Here is a 27,681-nt window from a genome sequence, read left to right on the forward strand (position 1 = left end):
ATTTGGCAAATTGTCACATGATCCTTCAGAAATCATTCTAATATGCTGATTTGCTGCTCAAGAAACATTTATTTCTCAATTTCTTAAAAAATAAAAAACCCTTACCAACCACAAATTTTTGAATGATATGTCTACGAGTCATCTGAAAGCAGACAAAAATGATAAGTTATATGAAGTTTCTCAAATTTGCAATATGTATCTAAACTTGATGTTGATTAATGCATAAAAACAGATATAGAATCACTAATAGGCCTGTACACCTGGCATGGGGCTCCTTCTTGAGGAGAAGTATTTTAGTAGCCACCCGGCTCCAATAAAAACAGTCTGGTCCTAATCAGCTACATATGAAACATTGAGACAACTCCACCTTCATGCACCAGAAAGCAGGCTGAGACCAATGTTGAGGACGGCATTTCAAAACTATAATAAACCTAGACTGTAAACTTACTGCAACAAGAAAGGAGGGATAAGGGGAAGGAAGTTTCTCATCTCACTCTAAAAACCAACTAAACAACTACAAAGGCTTTTGTCCACAATCACTTTGCTTAAACATGTCTCAAGCAAGAGGAAATCTAAAAATTACTTGTGAGGACATTCTGTGTTAAAACAAAGCACTTGTTCTTTCTTGGATCTAATCTTATTATAGCATTGTGTGGATGAGCTCAGAAATCATTTTAATTAGATTTGGAGCCATGAAATATTGTTCATCACATTCAACAGACTACCGTTTACTCTGGAAGCTCAAAGCATGTGAAATCACACCTCGTCTCTCAATGCTGTGCATTAGCTGCAAGGCCAAATGCAATAGTTGCCATTCGAATGTTCCTTCTAAACAATGGCAAAATATGCCAAATACTTGGCTGTTTGAGTCTAAACCGTGTTGCTGATTGCACAATGAGATAAAACATGAATTCAATAGCAATGTTCCTAGCAGAGCTCCACTAGATTAAAGGAATCCAATAAAAAAAGCATCACGTGAGCCTGAAGGAGATTTCTGACATGTTTGGTTGGGGCTCGATAGCAGGCAGAGATGTAAGTGAGTGATTTCATTACAGATTATTGGTGTATATTACCACTAAGAGGAAGGGAAGACCCCATGGTACACATACAATGCGTGAATGACTAAATGCATTGAGTCATCCTGTGCAGACAGAATGGAGAGTTAAGTGTTCAGTTGTCTTGGCAACTAAAGTAGCAGCAAACAAAGGCATTTCATATGATTTGGTGAAATATTTGAAAAACCTTGAAATCCTTGCAAATGTAAGGTGACAATATATTTAATACAAAACACTCAAAATACACATATTAAGGAACCAGCCGTCAATGTAATGGTCATCGGTGCAAGCAGTGCAAATGATACCATTCAATTTAATTCCAATTTAATCTATTCATACTGGTTTTTAGCAACCTTGATGCATATAAACAAGCTTTCGGCTTGAACCACACTTAAGTTATCATTAGATTTCAAAAGAGCCATGCCTACTGCAAACAAATTACTGTCACAGTTTCTTGCATAAAAGAATGTTGCTAACAACTTTTGAACGAGGAAACTCAACATAAGCATGTTTAGATTTAGATGCATGATAGTCTGCCACATTCCATTAAAACAATAAGCACATCACTAAGGTTTATGCACAGCTGCCTCTTATCGTTTCCAACTGTACCAGACACTTTGGACTTGTCTTATACTGACTCCTATTGCAATAGATGCATGAAGTTTGTTCCGTTTCTTACACTTTGTTTTGTTCCTTTTTGTCCATGTTTCCCCATCTAATACTATGCATCCACTTATGGACATTCTTGGATTCAATTCCAAAGATGTTTGGCATGTTATTGGTGGCTAGCTGCTGCACCTCACTGACCAGACTACCACAAGTCCTCTGTCTGCTGTGAGTGACCGCCCTTGCGTTCTGTTTGCGCTTGTAACTATTTATATGTAGGCCAACTTGCATGTTTACACCCTAACCTCTAGCTAAAAGTACTATATTAAGCAAACATGATTTTTTTTGTTATTATTTTTCGTACCTTGGTCAATTATGTCATGTGATGTCAACATGGCGCCGCCCATGAGGTGGCGACCCACTCCGTGTAGAAGAAAACAGCCTTTTTTTTTTTTTTTTTTTTTTACAAAACTGGCATGTGAGAGACTCATGGTGTACATTGTTAAGTGATGTTTCTAAAAAAAAAATGCTCTTAATTGGCGTGTAAATCTTTTAATCAGAAAAAAAAAAAAAATACTTGATGCTCCTTTAAAAAAAAACAAAAAAAAGTTCTCTCCCAACACCGGTAGGTGTGTCCTACACGACCGATCAAGACGCCACAAATAAGGATTATGCACATGCAAATTTCACAGCCATTTCAATGCTATAAACACACAGACAGCGTTCATACACTCACTCACACATTTTTGAGGAACTGATCCTGTTTTCAAACTATTCCTGGATCGTCAGCATTTTGAACGAAAAAAAAATGCCTTAACCGACAGATCGCGAGCAGTGATTGACCTGCGGTTGTTGGAAAGCGTACTATAAATTTGCATGAATCTTGCCCCAACAGTCCAGCGGTTACAACACTGTCAGTGCATTTGAATAAGATTAAAACGTTACTTACATAACGCCGTAACTTTTTTTCAGGTGGAGACTTTCTGAGCCACCCCGAGCACACCACATCTCCTCCGCTCATTTTCTTCTAACCTTCCAGGAAAATACGCGCTTTAAGTTTCGTGTTTCAACCTGCAACACATGAAACCAAAGTCCCAAAATATGAGGTGGAAGTTGCGCCCAAGTGTTTTAAGTGCGTTTATTAAAACAAACACAAATACCGTCACTCCTGGTTTCCAGCACGTCCACAGGGAAGAGCTTCCCGACAGCGACACTAACTCCTCTGGATGAAGTGCTCTCCTCTGGCGAGAGGAATATATCAAACACAGCAATATCCGTCTGTAGTTGAGCCCTCTTTTAGTTCACACACTTTGTCGGTGTAAATAATCCGCTGTTTTCGTTTTTTTTTCCAGCTGAAATGCAACGAGGCAGCGAGTGATACTCGCCAAGTTCGGCGTAGTGAAAGCTTTGCTTGATTACCTTATTTCAAAGTAAACCAAAACAGTTTCCTTGAAAATATATACAATTTTTCCTTATTTTTCCAAAACATTATGGTCGCATTAGCACTGAAGTGCTTTTTGGACTAGAAATCCGTCCCGATCGTCGACCTTCCCTCCAGTTTCACTCCCCACGGCTCCTTGCTGATTGACAAGCATAAACGTCGATACTTTCCCTAAACTCAGCCTCCTCTGGCCTATGGAGGCAGGGAGAAGTCAGTCAAGACGGAGAATAAAGAGCATTACATCATGGGAAATGTAGTCTTGGAGTATTGCCCCGTCAGAGGGAAGACACTGGGACGGTGGCTGGCTCCTGTTACAAAGAATCGGTGTAAACAAATCTCTCACCCACGTCCCAAATAAAACTTGCTCGAGTCCGGATTAAGACTGCGATCATAAAGTAGTGCTATTCTTTTCAGTCTGATCTTTTTAATAATTCGACTGAGCCGGTTCACAAACTCACTCTGAAGATTTGTTAAAAAGAAAAGAAAAGAAAAAAGTTTATATGATTAGGTCTATTATTATAAATATTTTTATAATAGCTTTTCTATAATTATTATTTTATCTGCCAAAACTTTAAGAAATCTAAACACGTGTTTGTGTTGTTTAATGCGACTGCAAATTATATTTAGGCACTAAATTATTGTTATATAGGCTGTATATATATATATATATATATATATATAGCAATTCTATAAGTGTTTCTATTTTTTTATGTGTTGAATCATGCTGCAATAAACTGAAATGAACATTGCAGTAAACACCGCCATTAATAAAGCCCAAACAACCAGGCGTGTCTAGATTTAGCTTTATTAAATGTTTTTACAGAGCATGCAATATTCAAAACATGATGACGTAATTACGTCAGCACGTAAAAGAATCACTTATTTTGCTTCTGAACTGAATCTTTAAATGAACTGTTCGAAAGAACCGAATCGCAGAAAAGAGTCAGACAGAGACTTCCAATAAAAATATAGCTAGAACGTTAAAAACGAACGTCTTGATACAGACTACAAACCTACCAGAAGTGTTTATGATGCTGACTTTTAATAGCTAGTTGAGTTTTTTTTATACAGGAGTTTACTGTACACGTGCTATACATAGGCTATTTATAAAAATGTCAGAAATGCAGACAGTGTTTAAGATAAATAAACACTAAAAAGCATAGGTACTAAAGTTTATATCACTGGTAATTAGCAATGTAATGATGAAAAGTGAACAGTTGCTTTCAGTAAAGAACGTTCATGTTTGTGGGATTGGTATCTTTGGAATGTTATTGTAATGCTAAACGCCTTACTGGTTATCTCTGAAGCTTTGTGCCTACTCACTGCTGTGATTTGCAGCTCAGTGCAAAGGATTGATTTAGTTCATCTTTCATCATGTGATTTCAGGATGCGCCTACAATTTATATTAAGTATCTTTGTCTATGACATAATTATAATCAACACCTTGGTTGTTTTCTTCCATTATTGATCTAAGACCCAAAGATGATATAAGTGACTATTTAAATAGTTATTACAATATTATAACAATTTCCAGGTCACAGAATAAATTGTCAGTGGGAGTGGCCTAAACTGTAGCAAAGATGTGTAGATGTGTTATTGAATAATTCAGAGTCATTGATTTTACCAAATGGTTTTAGAGAATGTGTGAGTGGTGCAATGCTGTTATAAAGCTAATGGCTCTGGAGGGATTGAAGAACTAAAGGTGCCCACATTTGAAAACCACAAAGCCAACTTTGCTATATGTATTAGTTCTCCAATTTAGAAATGTGCATCTAAGGAGTGCTTCACCACAGCCTTAAATGTCTATTCTAAGCTAATGCACAAGGACAATGATGTTGTTCTAATTTTAACTGGACTTCATGCTCAAAAACAGAGTTGTGTTAGGGTTCACCAAAGGACAGGAGTGCAGTGGTTCAAACCGAGGACACTGGGATGTTGGGGGTGGACTCATGGATTGATAGCCACGAGGTGACTAACAAAGGTCTCGTGCTCTGATAGTCAAAACAGACCTCAGCTTGATTATTGTCTTAGAACATGTCTTGAGAATATTCACAGGAATAGCACTTGTTTTAATAGCTGCTTTGGAGTTCAGTATATACCAGTTTATATATTATTATAGTTTGTTTCTATTTTGTTTTCATTTTAAGTTAAGTCATTTTTATAACTTTTTAAAATGTCTATATAGTTTTAAGAATTACTTAAACTAAACAAGTGAGAAATGGAAATAAATGTTTTATTTTATAATTTTTTTAAAATGAAAATGTATAAATGTATTTGTACTGAAATCAAATGTTGTGTGTCTTATTGTAACTGAACACTGAAAATTGAAATTTCAGCTTTTTTTGATAACACTGAGCTTTCATACTGAAATTACATCTCTAACCTTGAAATAAAATAGGCAGTCTTTTCAAATGTTTTAACCAGTAAATGACAAAATCTGCCAGTGATAAACTGTAACATGCTTTTTAAATAATAAGATTAGACCATGTTCAGTTATGAGTCTTTACTATAGAGCAAAATCATAATTATTACATATTAACACTGTACAGCAAGAGATGGTGTTTTTTGTGTAGCTAGTCCAATAATTGTGTAAAATCTGAAGTATTAAAAGGCACATATAATTCACTTTAAAAAAAACTTCAGCGTTTAAAAAGGTAAATCAAAAAAGTATTCCCTGAATGAATAAAATAACTTATTTGTAATTAAATAATTGAAGATATGTGTAATCCTCAAACCAGAAGTTGAAAAACTTCCAATTAAAATATTCATGCAAGTAGTTCACTATATAGTGTGGTCCAAAAATATTTGCTTTAATTTTTAATACCATTCTCTGCCTAATGATTTCTGTTTAGAAAATGAAACAATTAAGATTCCAGGATTCTGTACAAATTTATTGCATGCCCATTTCTGACCTATAGTACTCAAAGTGCTTCAATTAATTTCAAATGAATGTCAATGTAAAGGGGAAAAAGCATGCAAACCAGAAAAATTAAGACACATCTGTTCTGAGGTGGCACACTTATCCACACTGTGGGCAATCAGGACAAAAACAATGGAGTCTGGTGTTGTCAGTGGGACTGTCCAGTGCTCTGAGGCTATGTCTGTGACCCTTGCTTAGAAGACGAGTCTGCTGATGGTATTGAAGCCCCCTCCTCCACCCCCACCTGAGGGCCCACAGCTACCAGGAGGATCGTTGTCATCAGAACCGTTGGGTCGGAATGAGCAAGAAGCAGAGTTTGCTTGAAGAGCTCGAGCTCTGGCATTCAGTTCCTGCTCCTGGAAGGAAAAGAAATAAAGGGTTAAATCCATGACAAATAAGAGAAAAAGGAAAACGTTTCATATTTCATTGAAAAAACATTTTTGACAAAACCTTTATTTGCAAATACATGTGGAATAATGATAAAAAAAAAAACTTGAAAAAGTAAGAGTATATCTTAATCAATATATTCAACAAAGCTTAAAATGTGGAGAAGAGAGAATGTCATAGAGCCAATCAAGTGGATGGGGATTATTGGGAGGCCATGATTGACAAGGGTCAGTGGAGGGAATTTGGCCAGGACACCGGGGTTACACCCCTACTCTTTACGATGAGTGTCATGAGATTTTTAATGTCAAGTCAGGACCTCCGTTTAACGTGTCATCCGAAAGACGTTACTAAATGGTTTTCTTTTCAGAAGTAAGTTTTCATTCATTGTGCTATCAGGACAGTTGTACGACGCAAAAATGAATTTTAATTCAGAAATGTTGACAAGATGACAGATTATACATTACAGCTCAACAGTTTTTTTTTTTCTCCTTTTTTTTTTTTGAGGGGGAATTAATACCTTTATTCATCAAAGATGCATTAAATCTACAGTAAAAACTTTTACACTGTTACAAAAAATATTTGAAATAAGTGCTGTTCATTTGAACTTTATATTCATAGAAGAATCCTGAAAAAATGCATAGTTTCCACAAAAATATTTTTCACAAAAATATAGTTTTCAACACCGATAATAAGTAATGCTCCTTGAGCATCAAATCAGCATATCATGATTTCTGAAGGATTATGTGACACTTAAGACTGGAGTAATGGCTGCTGAAAATTCAGCTTTGCCATCATTTTTAAACACATTAAAATGTTTAAAACTTATTTTAAATTGTAAAAGTATTTCAGAACATTACCTTTATTAATTGTATTTTGATCAAATAAATGCAGTCTTGGTAAGCATAAAAGAGCACCACAGACAAAGTACAATATTCCCACCTGTAGGAAGAGTTTGTTGTCTTTGGTAATGGCATCCATCAGCTCCTTCTGCAGGGGCGGCTCTCCACTCAGTCTTGAGCCATTTACAACTGGCCCAGAATTGCTTGGTTGTCCACTGACCTCTTGTTTCCTGTAGATCAGGACATAGGCTGTGTCCTTAGGGAATCGACAGGTGACGTTCTGCAATGACTCAAAGTTTGTAAAAGTCACTCGGCTGTCATTAAACAAGAACCAGTCCGTGGACTTGTGGTCAGCGCGTCCCATTTCCTCCTGTGAGGCTTTCAAGCTATCTGTAGGGCTGGAGCTTTCCAGGGTCTTAGAACTTGGGTGAGCTGCATAACCATCAGTGCAACTCACATTCCTTCCATACGAGTAGTAGTGACCGCTCTCAGAGGACATCCCAGAATGCACTACAACAGAACTCAAAACATACGGCACTGACAGCATCTCCGAATCGCTGTCATTTGCCTCACTATTTCTTCTGTTTTCCGTCATTCCATCCTCCTTTTGAGAAGGCTTGAGCTTCTTAGCTAGATTCTCACCACCCTCAGATGATTCAGATGAGGAAGACGTAGCTGCAGCTGAGGAAGATGATGAAACGGAGATACCGTGTTGGTGTAAAGGCAGGCTCATGTGCTGCGGAATGCCGACATTGTCCAGGATCTTGCGACGGACGTGACAGGTGGCATCGTACGAGAAGCGCAGCAGAGTCAGAATGAGGTACTCCGGTGATGCCACCACCCGCATGACCTTCTCAGCCCTCTGCAGTGAGCTGCAGCGTTCACAGAAGTAGCAGTTCTCGTTCTCTAGGATTTCTGGAGCTAGGAAGTAATCGACCAAATCTGGCACAGACAGTGTGGGCTCCACCACAGGCCTCTCCATCCTGGTTCCTGCACCTTCTTTTACTGAGCCCTCTGAGGATTCACTGCCTCCATTCACCGCCCCTTGGCAGGGTCCCACAGAGGAGGAGCTCTTGTGCTCTTCAGTGGGACCGTGGCACTTGGACATTGAGGGGCAGAAGGCAAGAGAGAGGTCTGTAAATGGCTCTTCTTTTTCTGACAGGCTGTGGCATTGCAGGCAGCGGATGGCTGTAGAGAGTCGACCACCAAACATACGCTCCACTAGAGTGCGGTCATCTCTCTTGGCTGCCACAGGATCTGGATGTGATGGCATATCAGCGACTGGCTGACTAACAGCATTGTGAAGAGTTTCAGCAGAAGTGGTTGCAGGTTCAGGTTTTGGGCTGGACACCTGAAGAGCTGAGAGAGTCTTCTCTTCTTCATGCAACCTTAATATCACATAGGAAGACAGAACAAAATAAATACATGAAATGCATGAACTCCCCCTGCTGTTGTAAATAAGAAAACACATTTTATTGTTTTTAGGCCTGTAATCAATAAAATAAAAAATAAAAAAAATCACCACAATAAATCTCATATTTATTTGTAGTCAACAAATTATTATTACAAAATGATGTACATAAATGTGGTTTAGTTGACACAGAGTAAATCTGAAAGTCTGCAGTTATTGAATAATATATAGCCTAATTTGGAAAGGAGGTCTTTTCATGTGACAATTTCACCCTATGAACCCAGAAATGCATTTGTCATGTGGTCAGTCACATGGAAACAAAATGTTATTACTTAGACAAGTAATAAATCAAATATTAAATTAAATACAATATCCTATTTATTTATTTAAACATCCCATCTAACAGGAAAACTGAATGGTTTTCTGTCTTGCATTTTCTCTCTCAAAATAATGGATATCAATTTAAAAATTACAAACAACCTCTTATTTACATAAAGGTAAACATCTGACCAAGCAACTTGTTTGACTAGTAAAATGATCACTGTGCAAGCCCTAAAATATATAAATGTATATAATACATATGTAAAAATTTTAATCGCATACTTGGTGAAGCCATAGTAGTGAAGAAGTGACATGATATTATTCTTATAAACAGTTACCAGCAATTTAATAATAAAAAAGTCTGTATTTAAACATATACACATTACAGTGAAGCGCAACAGTTACCGTATGGTGCTTGGCTGTAGAAAAAGTGATTTTTGGATTAATCCCTGGATTCGGACTGTGAATTTTTATGTGGGTGGCAGGAGAAAAACAGACATTCTGGATTCTAGATGGCAATAAAAATCACACTAACACATGTAAATGAAGAAAATGTGTTACTGCCCAATGAGAAACGACTACGATCAAACTTTCCTCACACTTTATATTTTGACTTTTATTTGACCAGCTTATACTGAAGCTGACTGGCTGTCCTCTGATGGTCTTATTTTTAATGTCTATACAAATGAATGTGTGTTTCACTTGTAGTTTACTTGCTCACTTATACTTCATACTCCTTGAGCCATGAAAAAAATATATATATTACAAGGGTATTTTATCCATTATTCCTGACAAACAGGAACCAGAATAATACTGTGTTTGTGTATGTGAATATGTATCGAAGACTGATGTCTGCTGGTGCTCTTGCAAAAGTTCAGCTTGTTCTGTCTTCGGGAATCATGTAACAGAATAAAGCAGTTGTAATGTCAAACTGAATTAATGGGTTACCATAAACTGTCCTAATAAAGTTTCAAATTTCAGCTCAGTCTGGCATTAAGCATTTATGCCTAGAGCAACTCTTAAACATACAACTTTCTTGCCATAGCCATTTTCTGAGTTTACCTGTCCAGCAGAAAACGCAAATACTCTGAGCAGTCTTGCTGGGATCCGCCTGTAAACCACGGCGGCCGAGAACCCTCCAAAAAACTCCTTGGAGAAAATGCTGCTCTCTGGTGGGCAAATAACATGAAAATTAATCACCAGCAGGTACGCTTAAAACTCTCATTTAACACACCTACCCAGCAATGCCGAGTGCTGCAATGTTTCAGAGGACAGACAGGAAACTGCAGAGAAGATAAACATACCTGTGTGTGGGCCAAGAAGGCAAAAAGAAGCTGGAGCTTCTTCATGAGTGTGCTGCTGCCATTCAAATGCAGAGACATAACATGCCGTCTGAAACTTTTAAAGAGAGACTGTTAGAGCTGAGAAATATCTCGCAGTTGACAAAGTATTATAAATATTTAAATGCCCGAGGATCATTTTATGATGTTTTACATTGTGTTTACATGCAAACATTAAAACCATAACGGTACAAAAACGTAATGCTATCTGCATATGGAGAACGTTAATGTTGGATTAATTACAGTAGAACAGTTGAGAAATAGATCAGATAATATGCAATAGATTTAAAACTTACTCAGTAGCCATAAATAAAATTTGGATGATGCTGTTCATGTAGCATGTGTTGCCCAGATTCACAAGTCCCGTCTTCCCCGTTTCTGATTTTCCTGTGATCTTAAGCAGGCCTGAGGCAAATGAATTTGACTGAGAGGTCCAGGCACTTTGGTTCAGAACAAATTTGATCTTCTCCTCATTAGGTTTAGGTAGTTCCTACAACAGAACCAGAGGTGGATATAAAACAGATGAAGCATTGAAATACACTACTGTTCTGAAGTTTGTGTTCAGTAAGGTTTTTTTTTTTTTTTTTTAAGAAATTAATTACTTTTGATTAGCAAGTATGCATTAAATTGAACAGTGACAGAAAACACATTTACAATGTTACAAAGGACTTCTATTTTAAATAAGCACTGTGCTTTTGAACTTTTAAAGACTCAAAGCACAACATGAATGTTTCTTGAGCATCAAATCAGCTTATTAGAATGATTTCTGAAGGATCATGTGACACTGAAAACTAGAGTAATGGCTGCTAAAAATTCAACCTTGCCATCACAGGAATAAATTACATTGAAAATGTATTAGAATAGAAAACCTTTTAAAATATAATATTCCACAATATTGGAGTTGTTACTGTATTTTCCATCAAACAAGTGCAGTTTTGAGGAGCATAATAGACTTCTTTCAAAAACATTAAAAACCTTAAAGAACCCAAACATTTGAACAACACTGTGACTGTATAAAATTAGTTTTTACAAGCAAGGACAACATACTAAACAAATTCAGCAGCGGTACACAAAACATGTTCTTTGTTTTGCATACTTAAGTTAGTTCATAGGGGATAAAACCAGAAATTCCCTGTCTTATATCTTACTTTAATGGATTCAAGAATGCTGTCATAGAGGTCTGGGAAGCCGGAATATTGGTACATCATGCAGTGGACGAGTTCTGCAAACTGCAGCAGGAAGGTTTTGCTGTTGGGAAGGCCATCGTTCTTCAAAGACTTTACAAGTGGAACTATATGAGGAACCACCTGGTATAAATGACAAGGGTTATATGATTCACATCACACTGAAATGATTACAAAGCAGATATTAAAATTATAAAATCAGATACTAAAAACCACAGCTCCTTAAAAGAGCTACAAACAATTACAATGTTCTAACTTTAATATTTGAATATTAAAAGAAAAAGTAGGGATGCACGATATATCGGCATCGGCCGATAAATGTTAATTTTTACTGTTATCAGTATCAATAATTTTCAATAAGAAAATTTGGCCGATACCTTAAAGCCGATAAACAATGCATTATTTCCTTCAGAGACACTTCAGATGTGTGTTTGCCATGATGGTTTTGAAATGCTTGAAATATGATTGGAATCACTTCGAAAAGGACAATACACTTAAGTGCAACATGTGCAGGGCAAGTCTGTCATAAAGCCTACATAAAATTAAAATGTGAACATTACTGTAAATAATGTTGTGGAATATTTGTGCGCCCGCATTTTGAGCTTGCGTTGAGCACGCCCACAACAGAGCTACGCCTCCATGACAGTTACGTTAGCTTGTGCATTTGCAGCCTTGTTTTGTGCAATTGTACGTTGTAATATTGTGTTTATTTTATGTATATCTGATTTATCTCATATATGGAATGCATTTGGTGAAGTTAGAGCGTCAATAGAGTGCTTCAGTTTACCGGTGATCATCTTTAGCTTAGTGCACGCAGCTCAAACAGCAGCACACAGCTTGAACAGCAATGCACAACAATAACTGGGACTGTCATATACATAACATTATAAAGACAACACTACCGTAATAAAAAGTTGTGAATTCTTTGGGGTCTATTTGCCATGTTTCAGCGCGTTGTTACGCGAAGAGCCAAGAGCGCGTCCACGAGTTACACATCTGACTAGCGCATAACTTAGTTCATGATTACTTGTGCATTTCCGTCTTTTTGTGCATATATAAGTTGTAATATTATGTTTATTTTCCATGAATATCTGATTCTCATATAGCCTAATTACCCCACTAACAAGCACTTTAGTTTACCGGTGTTCATTCAGCTTTTCAGCTAAAGCTCACGCTGCTCAAACAACAATGCTGCTATTTAAAACAGTGGTATTAATTTGTTACTTTTTCAAAATCATTGATGCATTATTAATAATAACCACCACTTTTATTTTTCTCTTATTATTTTCATCAACAATATGGTTTAGTAATTAAAATCATTTCATTATTGTCCGTGCAGAGGCTATTCCATTTTATTGATCCATGGCGCATGCATTTTGATTCTTTACACGTGTAATGATGTCCAATGACTTGTTTGCATTATTTATACATTTTTTATGAGGAAATTTGGTAATAGGAGAGTAAAATTATTTTTAAAACGTATACTGTTCAAACTAGGCTGCTTATGAGTTGTTTGGGATGTGGCTTTTAATGATGAGACCTTTTTTGTAATCAGGCTCTCAAAAATTATATTAAAAAAATTGGATTTAGATTTAATCGGCCCACATATCGTTATCGGCTTTCAAATATACAGAATTATCGGTATCGGCCAAAATTTTCATATCGGTGCATCCCTAAGAAAAAGAAATAAAGAAAGTGGAGCAATGTTCATAGTGGCCTTACAAAGTGGAAGGCTTCAGGAGAGTGCTGGAAACTAAGCAGCATGTGTGAAAGAACCACCAGTGCTCCCTGTCTCACAATGGGATACCAGAGACGATTAAAGACCTGTAAACAGACAAAACAAAAACACAGTCATACACATAAACAAACAGGAAAGCCTTCACCAGGCAGGTCTCACCAAGCATTTTTTAGGTATCAAAGAAAAAAAAATAGTTATAGAACTCAAATAATCAACTAAACCACTTCCCAATACTTGCAATGCTTGTAATTCTCTAAATAAGTGACTTTGAAAGCTCTTCTATAAGTACATACACACAAACCTGTTCAATTTTGAGCAGTGTGACATCTATGAGGATGGTGAACTTTTGAACAGCAGCAAGTCCCTTTAATAAAGCAATGACCCAGGTGTCCACATGATTGGCTAGAGGCCAGGACAACCAGTCAATCATCCTGAAAAAGACAGAGAGAGAAAACAGGGTCAGGACAGGCAACATATAAAATACAAGCCTTACATAAGAGTAACAGCGCCACAAAAAAGAAAACTGGCAACATTTTGACCTCAACATTCAACCCTAGGAAAAAAAATAACAACAAACGCTACTCATTTAAAATCAGTTGAGCCATGATGAACACTACACTCTTTCTAAATGTCTTGCATAAATGCAATTACCACATACTTGAAGCACACAAGAACTAGAGAAAACAACATGATGGCAGTTGAATCAAGGGCTTAGTCTTTTAAACAGAAACAAAAGCACTATTCATTAGCTTTACACAGAGCGTGCACACATAGTCTGACCTGCAGAGTGCTTGTGTCATACTGGCATCTTTAACATTCTGGTCAGTGGTGAGGCTTTTGATGAGGACTGTGATCATTTGCAGAGGGATGTGCTGGACCAGGCTTGCTAGAGCAATGGAGGGTTCAAATGAAGGGTCTGAAATGAAAACAAATACATTGTGGAATGATTATTAGGGAGCATTACATGATTATGATTTCATATTTTTCATGTGCATACCATATTTAGGATTTTTTAAAGGGGTCATTTCATACATTTATCTATTGTTTGACTGATTTCTCTTGAAAGTCATTTTATGTTTCCAAGCTTTTTAAAAAAATAAAATAAAAAAATAATACAATTTTCCACCCTTTCTGACCATTATAATTGAATGGCCTGTTGGGTTGCTGCTGTGAAACACCCCTTTCAGTCATTGTTTCAAAATGCATGTTAACAGACTATGACGTATTTCAAATACAAATCTCCCAAAAATTCTGCACAAATAGTAAATGCATACTTGCCAATTCTCACTCACACATATAGTCTAATCAGGATGATATTAAAAAGTGAGACAATTATTATTATTATTATTATTATTATTATGCTTCTAGAGGTTCCTCAGACCATTCAACATTCATGCATATTAAAAAAGTGCAGCAGGCACTGCATAATATTACAATATTATATAAAATACAAAAAAAACTAATGTTTTAAACTATAAAAAATAAAAAGTAATTGTTCAATACTTTAAAAAGTATTATAATTATTATAATATTGTAACATTAACACATATAACAATACTACTTTTAAAAAAAAGAAAAATGTAATTAAAATAGTTATTTGAAGCAACCCCACAGATTTAGGATTTCAACAATTTACCAAAAATCCACGTTCATGGTTCTCTGCTGATGGTTAATGGTCACATGACATGGATGTAAACAAATAAAATATTTAATTATTATTATTATTTTTTTTTTTAATATAATTTATGTGTATGATTCTGGTTGTTTTTATTTTAAAATAACACTTTTAATTATACATTTTTACAATTTAAAAAAACTGTTTGGGAAAACACTGAATTATGAAGATAAAAAAATCTGTCATTATTTACTGACCCTCATGTCCATATGTCTACTATGCTGGGCATTTTTTTATTGTGCTTTTTTATAGTGCTTCTGCATTCATTTTAAAGCTCCATTCCCACTCATTCTAATTTCCTTAATTGAAAATATCAAGAGGAATCATAGCTTACTGACCTGTGGATGAGATGATGGCAAACACCTCCTGCAGTGACGGTAGCAGCGTGGCCGGCTCGGCTTTCCAGATGCCCTGCAGCAGCACACTCACCCTGGTCACCTGGGTCACATACTCCCGCAACTCCCGCTCTTCAGTGGCAGCACAGTGGAAATACGCAAAGGTGCGCACAAGCTGCTGACAGAAGAGAACTCCAGCCTTCTCTCGTGGGACGCACTGAGGAAGTCCGTCAGTATGGTGGCCAGCTTGGCACAAGTTGCTGGTTCTGGCCGTTCACAGATGATGCGTAGGACCTCCGTCTGTAGCAGTGGTGCCAACTCCAACACAGCCGGGCAGCTGATGAGCAGTCGGAGGGAACCATGAAGAAAGTCCAAGATGGCAGGGTCTCTGCGGTCCAGAGAGCCATAGCCCTGCTGCAGGAGACCAAGCACGTATTCCTTGCTGAAGAAGCGGGCAAACTCATCGCGATGGTAACGTGCGTATGCTTCTTGCACTTGGAGGCCAACCTGTCTCTGAAAAGCATCCTCACCCAGGAGAATAAGGCGGGTGGTGAGATGATACAAGGCCTGGCACTGCTCCTCGGTCACTTCCTTTTCTGCAGCCTCCACCACTTTTTTCACAATAGCCCGTTTGACAGACAGAGGATGGGAGGAGCTGACCAGCGCTTCCAAAATCTTATCCATGGTTGGACTGTATCGCACCACAGGAAAGGTGAGGTAAGCCAATTGAGCTGTAACTGTAGATGAGAGAATTATATTATTTCTTGTGTCAAAGTATTAGTCATGTCTGGCCATACATCATGTGAAGTACCTTTTCAAATAAAAAAAAATAATAATAAGTTGGCAAGATTTGATTGCAATTTCTGACTGAAAATTGTTTCTATGCCAGCTTTTTTAGTGCACATTTACACTATATACATAAACACATTTATCAGATGTTTTATCTTTTACCTTCCTGTATATGTTTCCTGTATACACAGAAACTTTATTCCACCCCACAGTTATTAATTAATTTATTTTTTAAATAACTATATCAAACTATACTAAAAATGAACTTAATAACTTGTTAAAACGAACGTTAATGAGAGTATTTCACCCAATTGTCAAGAAACAATTACAAATAAAAAGTCATTTATCACCAAACGTCTGTATTAACCAAAAAACTTTTGATTTTTCTTTCAAATGGTTTTTCAATATACCAAATAATAAAAAAGTATTTTTATCAAGTAGTATATTATATCCATTAATATTATAAATTGATTAAATACATTTAGAAATTAAAATTAAAAACAAATTAAAACAAAATTCACTGACATGAATGTTATGTATATATATATGTGTGTATGTGTATGTATATATGTGTGTGTGTGTGTATTCTTTAAAGAACCCTGTTGCTTGAATTTAATGTAATACATAAGATAATATTTCATGTAACCCTCTTACAACTCTCTTTGTTTACTGTCTTTATGCTTTTAATGCTAACAATTCCTGGCATTAATATAACACTGACATGAATATTCAAATTCAAAGATTTAAGTTAAAGCATGTTTAAATTAAAGATAAGGTAGTATGTCTTTAAGCACTCCTAAAAATGACAGAGCTGCTAGTATGAGAGAAAATTCCAACTGCTGATATTATCTCATCTCTCTTACCCAATGTAAACAATGTTTTTCTACAAAAAAAATAAAAAATAAAAAATAATCAACCCTAACAAATGTGTATTTATTGTGTGTTACCCCCCTAGACAGATCATTTTTAGAAAGAATCAATATCATATGTTATTGTTTGTTTAAAGTGTTTTCTCTAAAGCTGTCATTAAGATAAAGCTACCTGCTAACTACTCTGCTAGCTAGCTTGGCTAATACAAAGAAGTAAACCAACCATTTAGTAAGACGACACAATAAAACACGAAGCAGAAAAAAAATTCGCACACACTGTTAAATATCTGTTTTGTTCCTATCGTTATGAACAATATCAGCAGCTAAGTGGCTGATTCGGAATCGAAACAAAGCAGATACACACAAATGCCACAGCACTGACTTAGCAAAATCAAGAACTACTCGCCTTGTCCTTTCTCAAAGATGTCAGCAACGACCGACACTCACCAAATTACGTCATTCCGAAGATGTCTTGGTACAGAACTGGAAATAAATCACATCAAAAGCCGAAATACATATTTTTAGGAGATTAATGTTGTGAGCTGCTTGGTAAACTGCGACCTCTTTCAATCAGCTGTTGAAACACACGTACGTCATCTGAACGCGCGCAAATGATGTTAGGACCTCACGCTTGCGTCCAACGTATTGCCACACGGACACATAAAACGTTAATTCTTAGAATAATTCACCTTAATATAGATTCTTAATTCACTTTATCCAGCTGGCTTAATCTACCGTTTTTTTTTTTTTTTTTTTTTCTCGTCAAGTGTTCTTCTTCATTATTCCAAATATTAAAGAAATACAATAATAAATGTATTAAATAATAATTTGCAAATTATATTAATAACAAATCATAACCAATAATAAATCATATAAATAAATTAAACAAAATTAAAGTAATATATTTAATAGGCCTATGACTTTGATTCAAGTCACAGATGTCTATTGGCTAATAGCTATCTTACATGTATTGTTTATTAATTCCCATACTAGTCCAGGTGATATGTGAAAATAATGTTACATTTTTCATAAAAGCATGAAACTTGGTACAATTGTATAGTTTGCGGCCCTAAACATTTTCAGAAAAGGAGCCATCGCAAAAACACCTCGTGGTTGCCATGGCGACCATTTTACTTTCAGCTATAACCAAATTATGTATTTTGTGTCATATCTCCTGAACCAAACATGATTACACAGAAAAGGTAATGTCTACCGCTATGTTTTGATGGTCAAGGATTACAATGATACCGTAGGCAAAAACATAAACTGTTCATGTGAAGAGTTAATGGTGAAATCAGCAATGTGATTCTCCCAAAGGAAATCACGGTACCTGAGCATCACAGTATCACAGCATTTACAAAAGTCCATATTATGGCAATAATTTTTTTTCTTTCTTTGATAATTAACTAATATTTTTATTCAGTAATACATTAAAAGATTGTTTTCAAGAATACTATCATATATATACAGTGGGGCAAAAAAGTATTTAGTCAGCCACCAATTGTGCAAGTTCTCCCACTTAAAAAGATGAGAGGCCTGTAATTTTCATCATAGGTATACCCAGTGTTGGGCACATTACTTTAAAAAGTAATTAGTTATAGTTACTAGTTACTTCTCACAAATAGTAACTGAGTTAGTAACTGAGTAACATCATTATAAAAGTAACTAATTACCCGGCGTTACTTTTAAAAAAAATGTTCAAATGTCAAATAACTTTGGATACCCCCAATATTAAATATGTTAAATTAATTAAATGGACACTAAAAAGAATAAATTATTATTATAAAACAATTTACATTAATCTACACTATTTATCTACTGTATCAGTCAGTCAAGCATTATAATATAATATTATGATAATTTAATATTATATGATGATAGAACTTTAGTCATTAGAATAATCAAGGATGAATGCATATTTGTCATCAATATAAAACGCACTAAGGATTAATGAGCTGCTGGGTTCATGAATATTAATCACGTTGTCTGCATTCGCTCAAATTGATTTGCTGAAATCAAAACAGGGATGATAATAGGTGAGCGCCAGCCAATGAGATTGTGGTTTGCGCATTAGCTCCGCCCACTACCAGAGAAACCAGCAGTTCTTAAAAGCTGAAGAATTCCAAAGGAACTCCGTTATTTTTGACAGGAAAATACAACAAAGTATATGGTTTACATGCAGCGCGTCAATCCTGCATGTTATGAAAGACTCTCTCGCTCTGTATCTTTCTTTGCGTGCGTGTATGTGAGAGAAAGCGACGGCGAGTCGTGCGCCTTCACACTAGAGTTTATGGGACGTCAAATACAGCTACACCGCGCATCCACTCAGATGAACTGAAAAATTAAATTCTAATAATATAATATTGTAACGCCACATTTTATTGTCAGTAACGGTAACGGCGTTGTAACGGGGAAACAGTAATTCGTTTGATTACTCGTTACTGAAAAAAATAACGCAGTTAGTAACGCCGTTTATTTATAACGCCGTTATTCCCATCACTGTGTATACATCAACTATGAGAGACAAAATGAGAAGTAAAAAAATCCAGAAAATCACATTGTAGGATTTTTAAAGAATTTATTTGCAAATTATGGTGGAAAATAAGTATTTGGTCAATAACAAAATTTCATCTCAATACTTTGTTATATACCCTTTGTTGGAAATGACAGAGGTCAAACGTTTTCTGTAAGTCTTCACACACTGTTGCTGGTATTTTGGCCCATTCCTCCATGCAGATCTCCTCTAGAGCAGTAATGTTTTGGGGCTGTCGCTGGGCAACACGGATTTTCAACTCCCTCCAAAGATTTTCAATGGGGTTGAGATCTGGAGACTGGCTAGGCCACTCCAGGACCTTGAAATGCTTCTTACGAAGCCACTCCTTCGTTGCCCGGGCGGTGTGTTTGGGATCATTGTAATGCTGAAAGACCCAGCCACGTTTCATCTTCAATGCCCTTGCTGATGGAAGGAGGTTTTCACTCAAAATCTCACGATACATGGCCCCATTCATTCTTTCGTTTACACGGATCAGTCGTCCTGGTCCCTTTGCAGAAAAACAGCCCCAAAGCATGATGTTTCCACCCCCATGCTTCACAGTAGGTATGGTGTTCTTTGGATGCAACTCAGCATTCTTTCTCCTCCAAACACGACAAGTTGAGTTTTTACCAAAAAGTTCTATTTTGGTTTCATCTGACCATATGACATTCTCCCAATCCTCTTCTGGATCATCCAAATGCTCTCTAGCAAACTTCAGACGGGCCCAGACATGTACTGGCTAAAGCAGGATTTGAGTCCCTGGCGGCGCAGTGTGTTTTCTGATGGTGGCCTTTGTTACTTTGGTCGCAGCTCTCTGCAGGTCATTCACTAGGTCCTCCCGTGTGGTTCTGGGATTTTTGCTCACAGTTCTTGTGATCATTTTGACCCCACGGGGTGAGATCTTGCGTGGAGCCCCAGATCGAGGGAGATTATCAGTGGTCTTGTATGTGTTCCATTTTCTAATAATTGCTCCCACAGTTGATTTCTTCACACCAAGCTGCTTACCTATTGCAGATTCAGTCTTCCCAGCCTGGTGCAGGTCTACAATTTTGTTTCTGGTGTCCTTTGACAGCTCTTTGGTCTTGGCCATGGTGGAGTTTGGAGTTGAACTGTTTGAGGTTGTGGACAGGTGTCTTTTATACTGATAACGAGTTCAAACAGATGCCATTAATACAGGTAACGAGTGGAGGACAGAGGAGCCTCTTAACGGAGAAGTTACAGGTGTGTGAGAGCCAGATATCTTGCTTGTTTGAGAGCCAGAAATCTTGCTTGTTTGTAGGTGACCAAATACTTATTTTACCAAGGAATTTACCAATTAATTCTTTAAAAATCCTACAATGTGATTTTCTGGATTTTTTTTTCTTCTCATTTTGTCTCTCATAGTTGAGGTATACTCATGATGAAAATTACAGGCCTCTCTCATCTTTTTAATTGGGAGAACTTGCACAATTGGTGGCTGACTAAATACTTTTTTGCCCCACTGTATATATATGTGTGTGTGTGTGTGTGTGACCCTCTCTGTGAAAACCCAGCTAAAGTCATTTTTTTGTGATTTACTGTTTTCTACACAAAATCATCCTTCATAAGGTAAAGAACATTCTGTGAAAATTTAACCTTCATATCTTTGATATTGACTGAGTAAGGCCATGTCAAAGATTGAAATTATGTGTCATATCTCCTGAACCAAACATGATTACACAGAAAAGGTAATGTCTACCGCTATGTTTTGATAGTCAAGGATTACAATGATACCGTATACAAAAACATAAACTGTTCATGTGAAGAGTTAATGGTGAAATCAGCAATGTGATTCTCCCAAAGGAAATCACGGTACCTGAGCATCACAGTATCACAGCATTTACAAAAGTCCATATTATGGCAATTATTTCTTTCTTTCTTTGATAATTAACTAATATTTTTATTCAGTAATACATTAAAAGATTGTTTTCAAGAATACTATCATATATTATATATATATATATATATATATATATATATATATATATATATATATATATATATATATATGTGTGTGTGTGTGTGTGTGTGTGTGACCTTCTCTGTGAAAACCCAGCTAAAGTAATTTTTTGTGATTTACTGTTTTCTACACAAAATCATCCTTCAGTTAACAGTTAATGGTTAATTCAGTGACTTTATGAGAAGGATTACAATGAAATCTCAGAAGATGCAGAATGAAATTTCAAACATATTTCATGTAAACTTAATTTACAATCACTCTCTGGGGTCAGAGTTGTCTATTGTGTTGTCCACAAGGGGGAATAATATTTATGTGTAGGGTGTGGTGTGGGTGCGGGCCAGACGGTGACAAGCACGGGAGGGTTGCGGGTCCAATAACCAAGACTATTTAGACTCGGTCCTGTACACGCTGAGCAATGTAGCCAATCGCGCTGCCACTGATTGACAGCTGCAGTGATTATATTAAAGGGAGAACTCTCCCTTTACAAGGGTTAAGTAATGTTGTGAATAGGATGGGTCCAAGAACTGATCCCTGAGGAACCCCTGTGACCAGTTGATGTTCTTTGGATACCCCTCCTCCCCAGGAAACCCTGAAAGACCTACCTGTGAGATAAGATTCAAACCTGTGGAGTGCAGATCCGGTGATGGTAGACAGGATAATCTGATGATTCACAGTGTCAAAAGTGGCAGATAGATCCAGCAGAATAAGAACTGATGATATGGAATCAGCTTTCGCCATCTGCAGGGCTACAGTGACGAACAGCAAAGCAGTCTCAGTTGAACGGCCGCTGCTGAAACCTGATTGGTTAAAGTTCAGCTGGTCATTCTGTGAAAGAAATAATGTAACTGTGTCTATAAAGGTGTGAACCAAATGGTCCATCCCATTAGAATAACAAAGGGACAGCATTCTTCAGGAACGTCTTGTAGATTGCAGGATCTCCAGCGGGAAGGTCCTAGCAGTATTGTTTCTAGCCCTTTTGTCTTCAGGTATAAAATTATATCCCACAGACAGAACTTTGGGAGAAGCTAGGATTCAAACAAGGGTTAAGATTGTTTGAAGGAAGATATGCTAACATCGCTATTGAAGAACTGCTACACTACCATCTTCAATAAATTCTTCTCCCCACAAAAATTTTGGTCATGCCCACTTAATTTTTTGTATTAGAGAAATCTAGTACATTGGTGAGCCACCTAAAAGACTGCTCAGCAAAAATACAGTACAGATGATGATACATGGGGCAAATTAGGTTAGAAGGGGTATTATGCACTGGCCTGTCAAGACAGATATTGTCTTGGCAAGAAGTTAAAGTGGATCATAAAGTGTCAGTTGCTGTATTTACATCCAGATATGAGAAATGGGTGGGTGAGGGAAGAGAGGATGACACTACAGAGGAAAGATGGAAGGGTGAAAGGGAGTGTAGGTTTTGCCTAAAAGTAACTGGTAGAGGAATTGGTGGCACACAGGTATAGTAATATGTAGGTTAAATGTAATAAATAACTGAGCAGAGATGTCTAGAGGTTTTACCAAATGTTGTCTGTGATACAATTGCATGTGTAAATTAAGTCAAGCTGGTTGCCTGATTTGTTAGTGCTTGTGTTGGTAAGCCATTTGATATTGAATGAAGCTAGGAATGGAAGTGGAAGTCTGCAGTGTAAGGCTTCTCCAGATGGATTTCGAAGTCACCAAATGAGGACAGCAGCCCATCCAGCTCCTCTATGAAGGTGCCCAGTTGACCAGGAAGGTGATAAATCATTGCAATATGGAGTTTAACAGGAGCTGTTACCATAATAGCATGAAACTTAAAATAATTTTATTCCGTTGGGAAGAGTGGGTTGAGTATTTCCAATTATTAGAAATGAGAAGACCAGTACCCTTCCAACCTGACGGGGGGTGTGAGAGAAAGGGAAATTGTTAGAGAGAACAGCAGGGGTGGCAGAGTCTTCTGGACGAATCCAGGTCTCAGTCAAGCCCAAGATACTAAGGGTAGACTGAGAAGCAATGGCCAGAATGAAGTTTGGGTAACACTTTATTTTGATGGTCCCTTTTGAACATTCTGTTGACACTAAGTAATGTTGCAACTACATGTCAACAAACTCTCATAAGAGTATTAGTAGACTGTCTGCTTCATATCTACTAACTCCTTATTGTGTTGGTCTCCCAACAGATATTATGACTATATGTAACTTTGCAAGAATGTGTCAACTTAATCTAACCCTAACCCTACCAGTCAACTAATACACTACTAACACTCTAATGAGAGTCAGTAGAAATGTAGGTGCAGCATTACTTATAGTCAATAAAATGTGTTAAAGGGACCATCAAAATAAAGTGAAACCAAAGTTTGTTGACAGCTGACTGACAATTCCAGAGACCCACAGAAAATGACAGAGGTGCAGCAGAAGAGGTGCAGATAGGACGCAGCTTAGCAAGATTGCATTGCCGTCTGTGTGTGATGTTAGAGCGTTGTTGAGAGAGAACATGAAAGTATTGGAAACATACTACCGCCTACCTGACTCTACCTGAGAGGCAAGCAAAAATACACATACTTGAGATGAATTTTTTTTTATATTTCTGCAATATATGATTATATGTTTGAAAACAATCTTTTATTATACTATTGAATAAAATATTAGTTAAGCTGGTGTGTTGTGGGCGTTTTGGTGCAATATGGCTGCTGTCGCATCATCCAGGTGGATGCTGTACATTGGTGGTGGTTGAGGAATTCCCCCTTCCATGTAAGTGATTTGAGTACCCAGAAAAGCAGTACATACATGTAACAAATTAATATTTAATTAATTAAAACAATCTTTTATTGTACTGTTGAATAAAATATTAGTTAATTTTCAAAGAAAGAAAAAAATAATAGCCATAATATAGACTTTTGTAAATGCTGTGATACTGTGATGCTCAGATACAGTTATTTCTTTCTCAAATTGCTGTTTTCACCATTAACTCTTCACCTGAACAGTTTATGTTTTTGTATATGGTATCATTGAAATCCTTGACCATCACAACATAGGGGTAGACATCACCTTTTCTGTGTTATCATCATTTGGTTCAGGAGATATGACACAAAATACATAATATATATTAAAAAAATGTTTTAAAATACAGAAACAAAATCATTTTCATTCTTAACATGGTGATTATCTCTAATATGGACACCCAACATAATAGGCCTATATGATAGGCTATTTACCATCTGAATCTAAACATGTCATGTCAACAAATGGAAAAGTCAGCCATCTATTAATTATCATGTTAATTACTGTGCGCCCTTAGCCCCAACAGTGGGGGGGCTACCCCAAATACTATACTTTTACATCTTTCGTTATTTAAAAACTGTTGCTTTAATTATCTTAAACAAAACTGAAAATCATAAAGAAGACTTTGTCACAAAATGCATTCATTTTAGCGATTCTCATTGCTACTTAAATCTACAACATTTAAAAAAAAACATAAAATATTAGATCAAGCACAGAATCAACTTTGCTCTGCTGCGCGCGATCGCGTCAAAGATCAGACAAATTTGCACGTGCATCTTGAAAAGCTAATGGTTTGGAAAGTGCTAAGCCATGTTTTTGTGCCATCTAGTGGTTTGGATGAAAATAATATCAAAGGCGCTATTTACCCCGGGGTGCCTTTAGCCCCGTTGTACCCTACATCAGTGGTTCCCAACCTGGGGGGCACGGGAGCAGATATACTTTGAGGTAGGGCTGGACAATAAAAAGATAATTACAATTATAGTGATATAATTTTTTAAATATATATTAAACAAGTTCGATAAACATTCAATGTTATGTTTATGCGGGAAAAAACAGCGTTACTCATTTTAACCGCGCCACACGGACCATATCCGCTCGTTTCAAACAGCGGCGCAGCGCAGAGCGCGCTGGCTAGAGCAGATGTGTTTACTCACCGATCACGCAACCACTAAACAGCGCTGTGAGATCCAGTGAGAAGCGCTTGAATTCAGCGAAGAACACAAATGACTGGTATAAACTAGTATCAGTCGATATCAGTCAACTGATAGTTTAAATCCAGATAAAACAGCGCTGACAAACAGCAGACAAATATGGCAAGCCGTTCAGGAAATAATTCATGTGTATTGTGTTAATATGGATTCGTTCTCTGGTTGAATATATGGTTTAATGACAAACGCATTCGTTCATAATACATTGGTATAACCAGACATATATTGGTTTAGATACATCGGTCTGATCACATGCCAACCCTGAGCACATGGGTTTGCTCCTTTGGTTTGTTTAAGTTAACATTGGGCTCTTCAAATATGCAGTGGTTTCCTCGACTATATTGGTTGAGATAAATCGGTTTCTTCAAGTATACACTGGTTTCTTCAAGTATACATTGGTTAGTATATATATCGTTTTCTTCAAGTATATTATGGTTTAGATACATTGGTTGGCTCAGGTATACATTGATTGGTTCAACTGTATATTGGCTTATATACATCGGTTTACTTAAGCTTATATTGTTTTTTTCAATATTGGTTTAGATACATCGGTTTCCTCAACTATGTATTGGTTATTATATATTGGTTTATTCAAGTATATATTGGTCTGTATATATTGTATATATGGTTTCTTCAAGAACATATTGGTTTATATATTGTTTTTTTTCAAGTATATAGTGGTTTAGATACATCGGTTTTCTCAACGATTTATTGGTTTGTATATATTGGTTTCTTCAAGTATGTATTGGTTTAGATGCATCGGTTTTCAGAACGAAGTATTGGTTGGTATATATTGGTTTCTTCAAGTATGTATTGGTTTAGATGTATCGGTTTTCTCAATGATGTATTGGTTTGTCTATATTGGTTTCTTCAAGTATGTATTGGTTTAGATGCATCGGTTTTTTCAACGATGGATTGGTGAGTATATATTGGTTTGTTAAAATATACTGTATATTGGTTTGTTCAAACATGCATTGGTTACAGCTCACATCCGTTGGGCCGATGTCAACCCGACATACAAAATTCCATCGGCTTGATGTCGCTCAGGGAACGTTTGCTAATCATCGCTGCGACGTCGGCATCTGATCAGAAATGCTCTCCGGCCGATGTTTGGATGATGCAGCTGTAAATACTGGCTGCTCTGCGTAGGCGCAGTTCACCGGCGTTTTGCTCATCGTTACGGACCACCAGTGGCAGCATAATAAAACAATACACACCACTCTCAATAACAGTTGCAAATTTATTAAAATTTTCAATGAACATATTAAATATACAAATACATTTACATTTATCAAATGCTTTTATAAAAAGTGAAATGAGAAGCATTCAATTCAATTCACAATTGTTTGTACTCTTTCAAAAATTAACCATGGTTTTACCACAGCATTTACAGTAAAACCATAGTAAAAACAAAATCAACCACAGTTCCCTTTCGATACTTCACTCTTACTGCGTCTTTGCTAACACACATATGGGAAAACTCCTTTTTCTCCGATAACTGAAGCCTTTTCAATAACACAGTGTAACTGCACGGCCATTGGTTTGTGCAGTGGTATAAAAATGAAGCAATGGCGATGCAGCGGCATCTGGCTATATAAGTGGCCGCTTCGCCATAGGATCCTCAGGTTTATATCGACTGAAGTGACGACTGAGTCGTGCAGCACCATAGCATGGCAAGGAATGCAGCACTCGTTCCTGTGTCTCAGGGAACCAAGGTTATTATAGTAACCGAGTACGTTCCCTTTTGATACTTCACTCGTACTGCGTCTTTGCTAAGATGCATATGGGGAACCAGTACAACCACGCCGTGCTATGGTAGGGGAACGACTAAAATAAAACTTGCCATAAGCACATAAAGGGCCCAGAGGGACAAGTAATATAAGCCGTTCGAGGCAGCGGCCAACTCACTGAGGTCGCGCCTGGCCTGGGCAATCGTCCCAGAGAGACTTATAGAGCCTCGGGACTCTGAGGGGCCAAAAGCGCACAAGAAAGCAATACTGGCGAGTTGGGAGTGTTCCGGCCGAATTCTGCTCAGTGCTGGTCCCACCTACTATAGGTTCGTGTCCATTAAGCAGCAAGGACCCTCGCCTGCTAGGCAGGGATCTCCAGGGTATAGAACCTAGCGAAAGTGGACGGTGAGGCCTAGCCGACCGCCGTACAGATTTCTGCAATGGACACTCCGCTAGACCATGCCCATGGCGAGGCAACACTTCTTGTGGAGTGAGCTCATACTCCAATGGGGCAATGCAGGCCCAAGGAAGAGTAAGATAGTGTGATAGCATCAACT

The 27,681-nt window shown here is 37.1% G+C and overlaps 2 protein-coding genes across 8 annotated transcripts in view; both read right to left on the reverse strand.

Moving 5' to 3' along the window:
* The window catches only part of gab1 (GRB2-associated binding protein 1), a 93,982-nt gene extending 90,540 nt beyond the window's left edge, over nucleotides 1-3,442 (reverse strand). For 2 of the 7 annotated variants that reach the window (XM_058773024.1, XM_058773006.1), the window contains exons 1-2: nucleotides 2,822-3,439; nucleotides 2,611-2,732 (exon numbers count right to left, since the gene is read on the reverse strand). In XM_058773024.1, coding sequence (XP_058629007.1) covers nucleotides 2,611-2,682 — 72 coding nt within the window. In that variant the 5' untranslated portion in view covers nucleotides 2,683-2,732; nucleotides 2,822-3,439. Of the gene's footprint in view, nucleotides 1-2,610; nucleotides 2,733-2,821 lie in introns of all 7 variants that reach the window. The other 5 variants (XM_058773013.1, XM_058772998.1, XM_058773027.1 and 2 more) reach the window with 3 other exon arrangements.
* A 2,148-nt stretch (nucleotides 3,443-5,590) lies between these two features.
* Nucleotides 5,591-17,556, reverse strand: usp38 (ubiquitin specific peptidase 38). The gene is given in 12 exon segments (XM_058789683.1): nucleotides 5,591-6,378; nucleotides 7,349-8,636; nucleotides 10,043-10,149; nucleotides 10,285-10,378; nucleotides 10,617-10,810; nucleotides 11,469-11,627; nucleotides 13,227-13,328; nucleotides 13,544-13,673; nucleotides 14,023-14,158; nucleotides 15,256-15,474; nucleotides 15,477-15,989; nucleotides 17,358-17,556. Coding segments are annotated over 11 exon segments (3,051 nt in total). The 5' UTR covers nucleotides 15,937-15,989; nucleotides 17,358-17,556; the 3' UTR covers nucleotides 5,591-6,216.
* Nucleotides 17,557-27,681: the final 10,125 nt, after the last annotated feature.

This window comes from Onychostoma macrolepis, chromosome 01 (genome assembly GCF_012432095.1).
Source record: "Onychostoma macrolepis isolate SWU-2019 chromosome 01, ASM1243209v1, whole genome shotgun sequence".
NCBI lineage: Eukaryota > Metazoa > Chordata > Actinopteri > Cypriniformes > Cyprinidae > Onychostoma > Onychostoma macrolepis.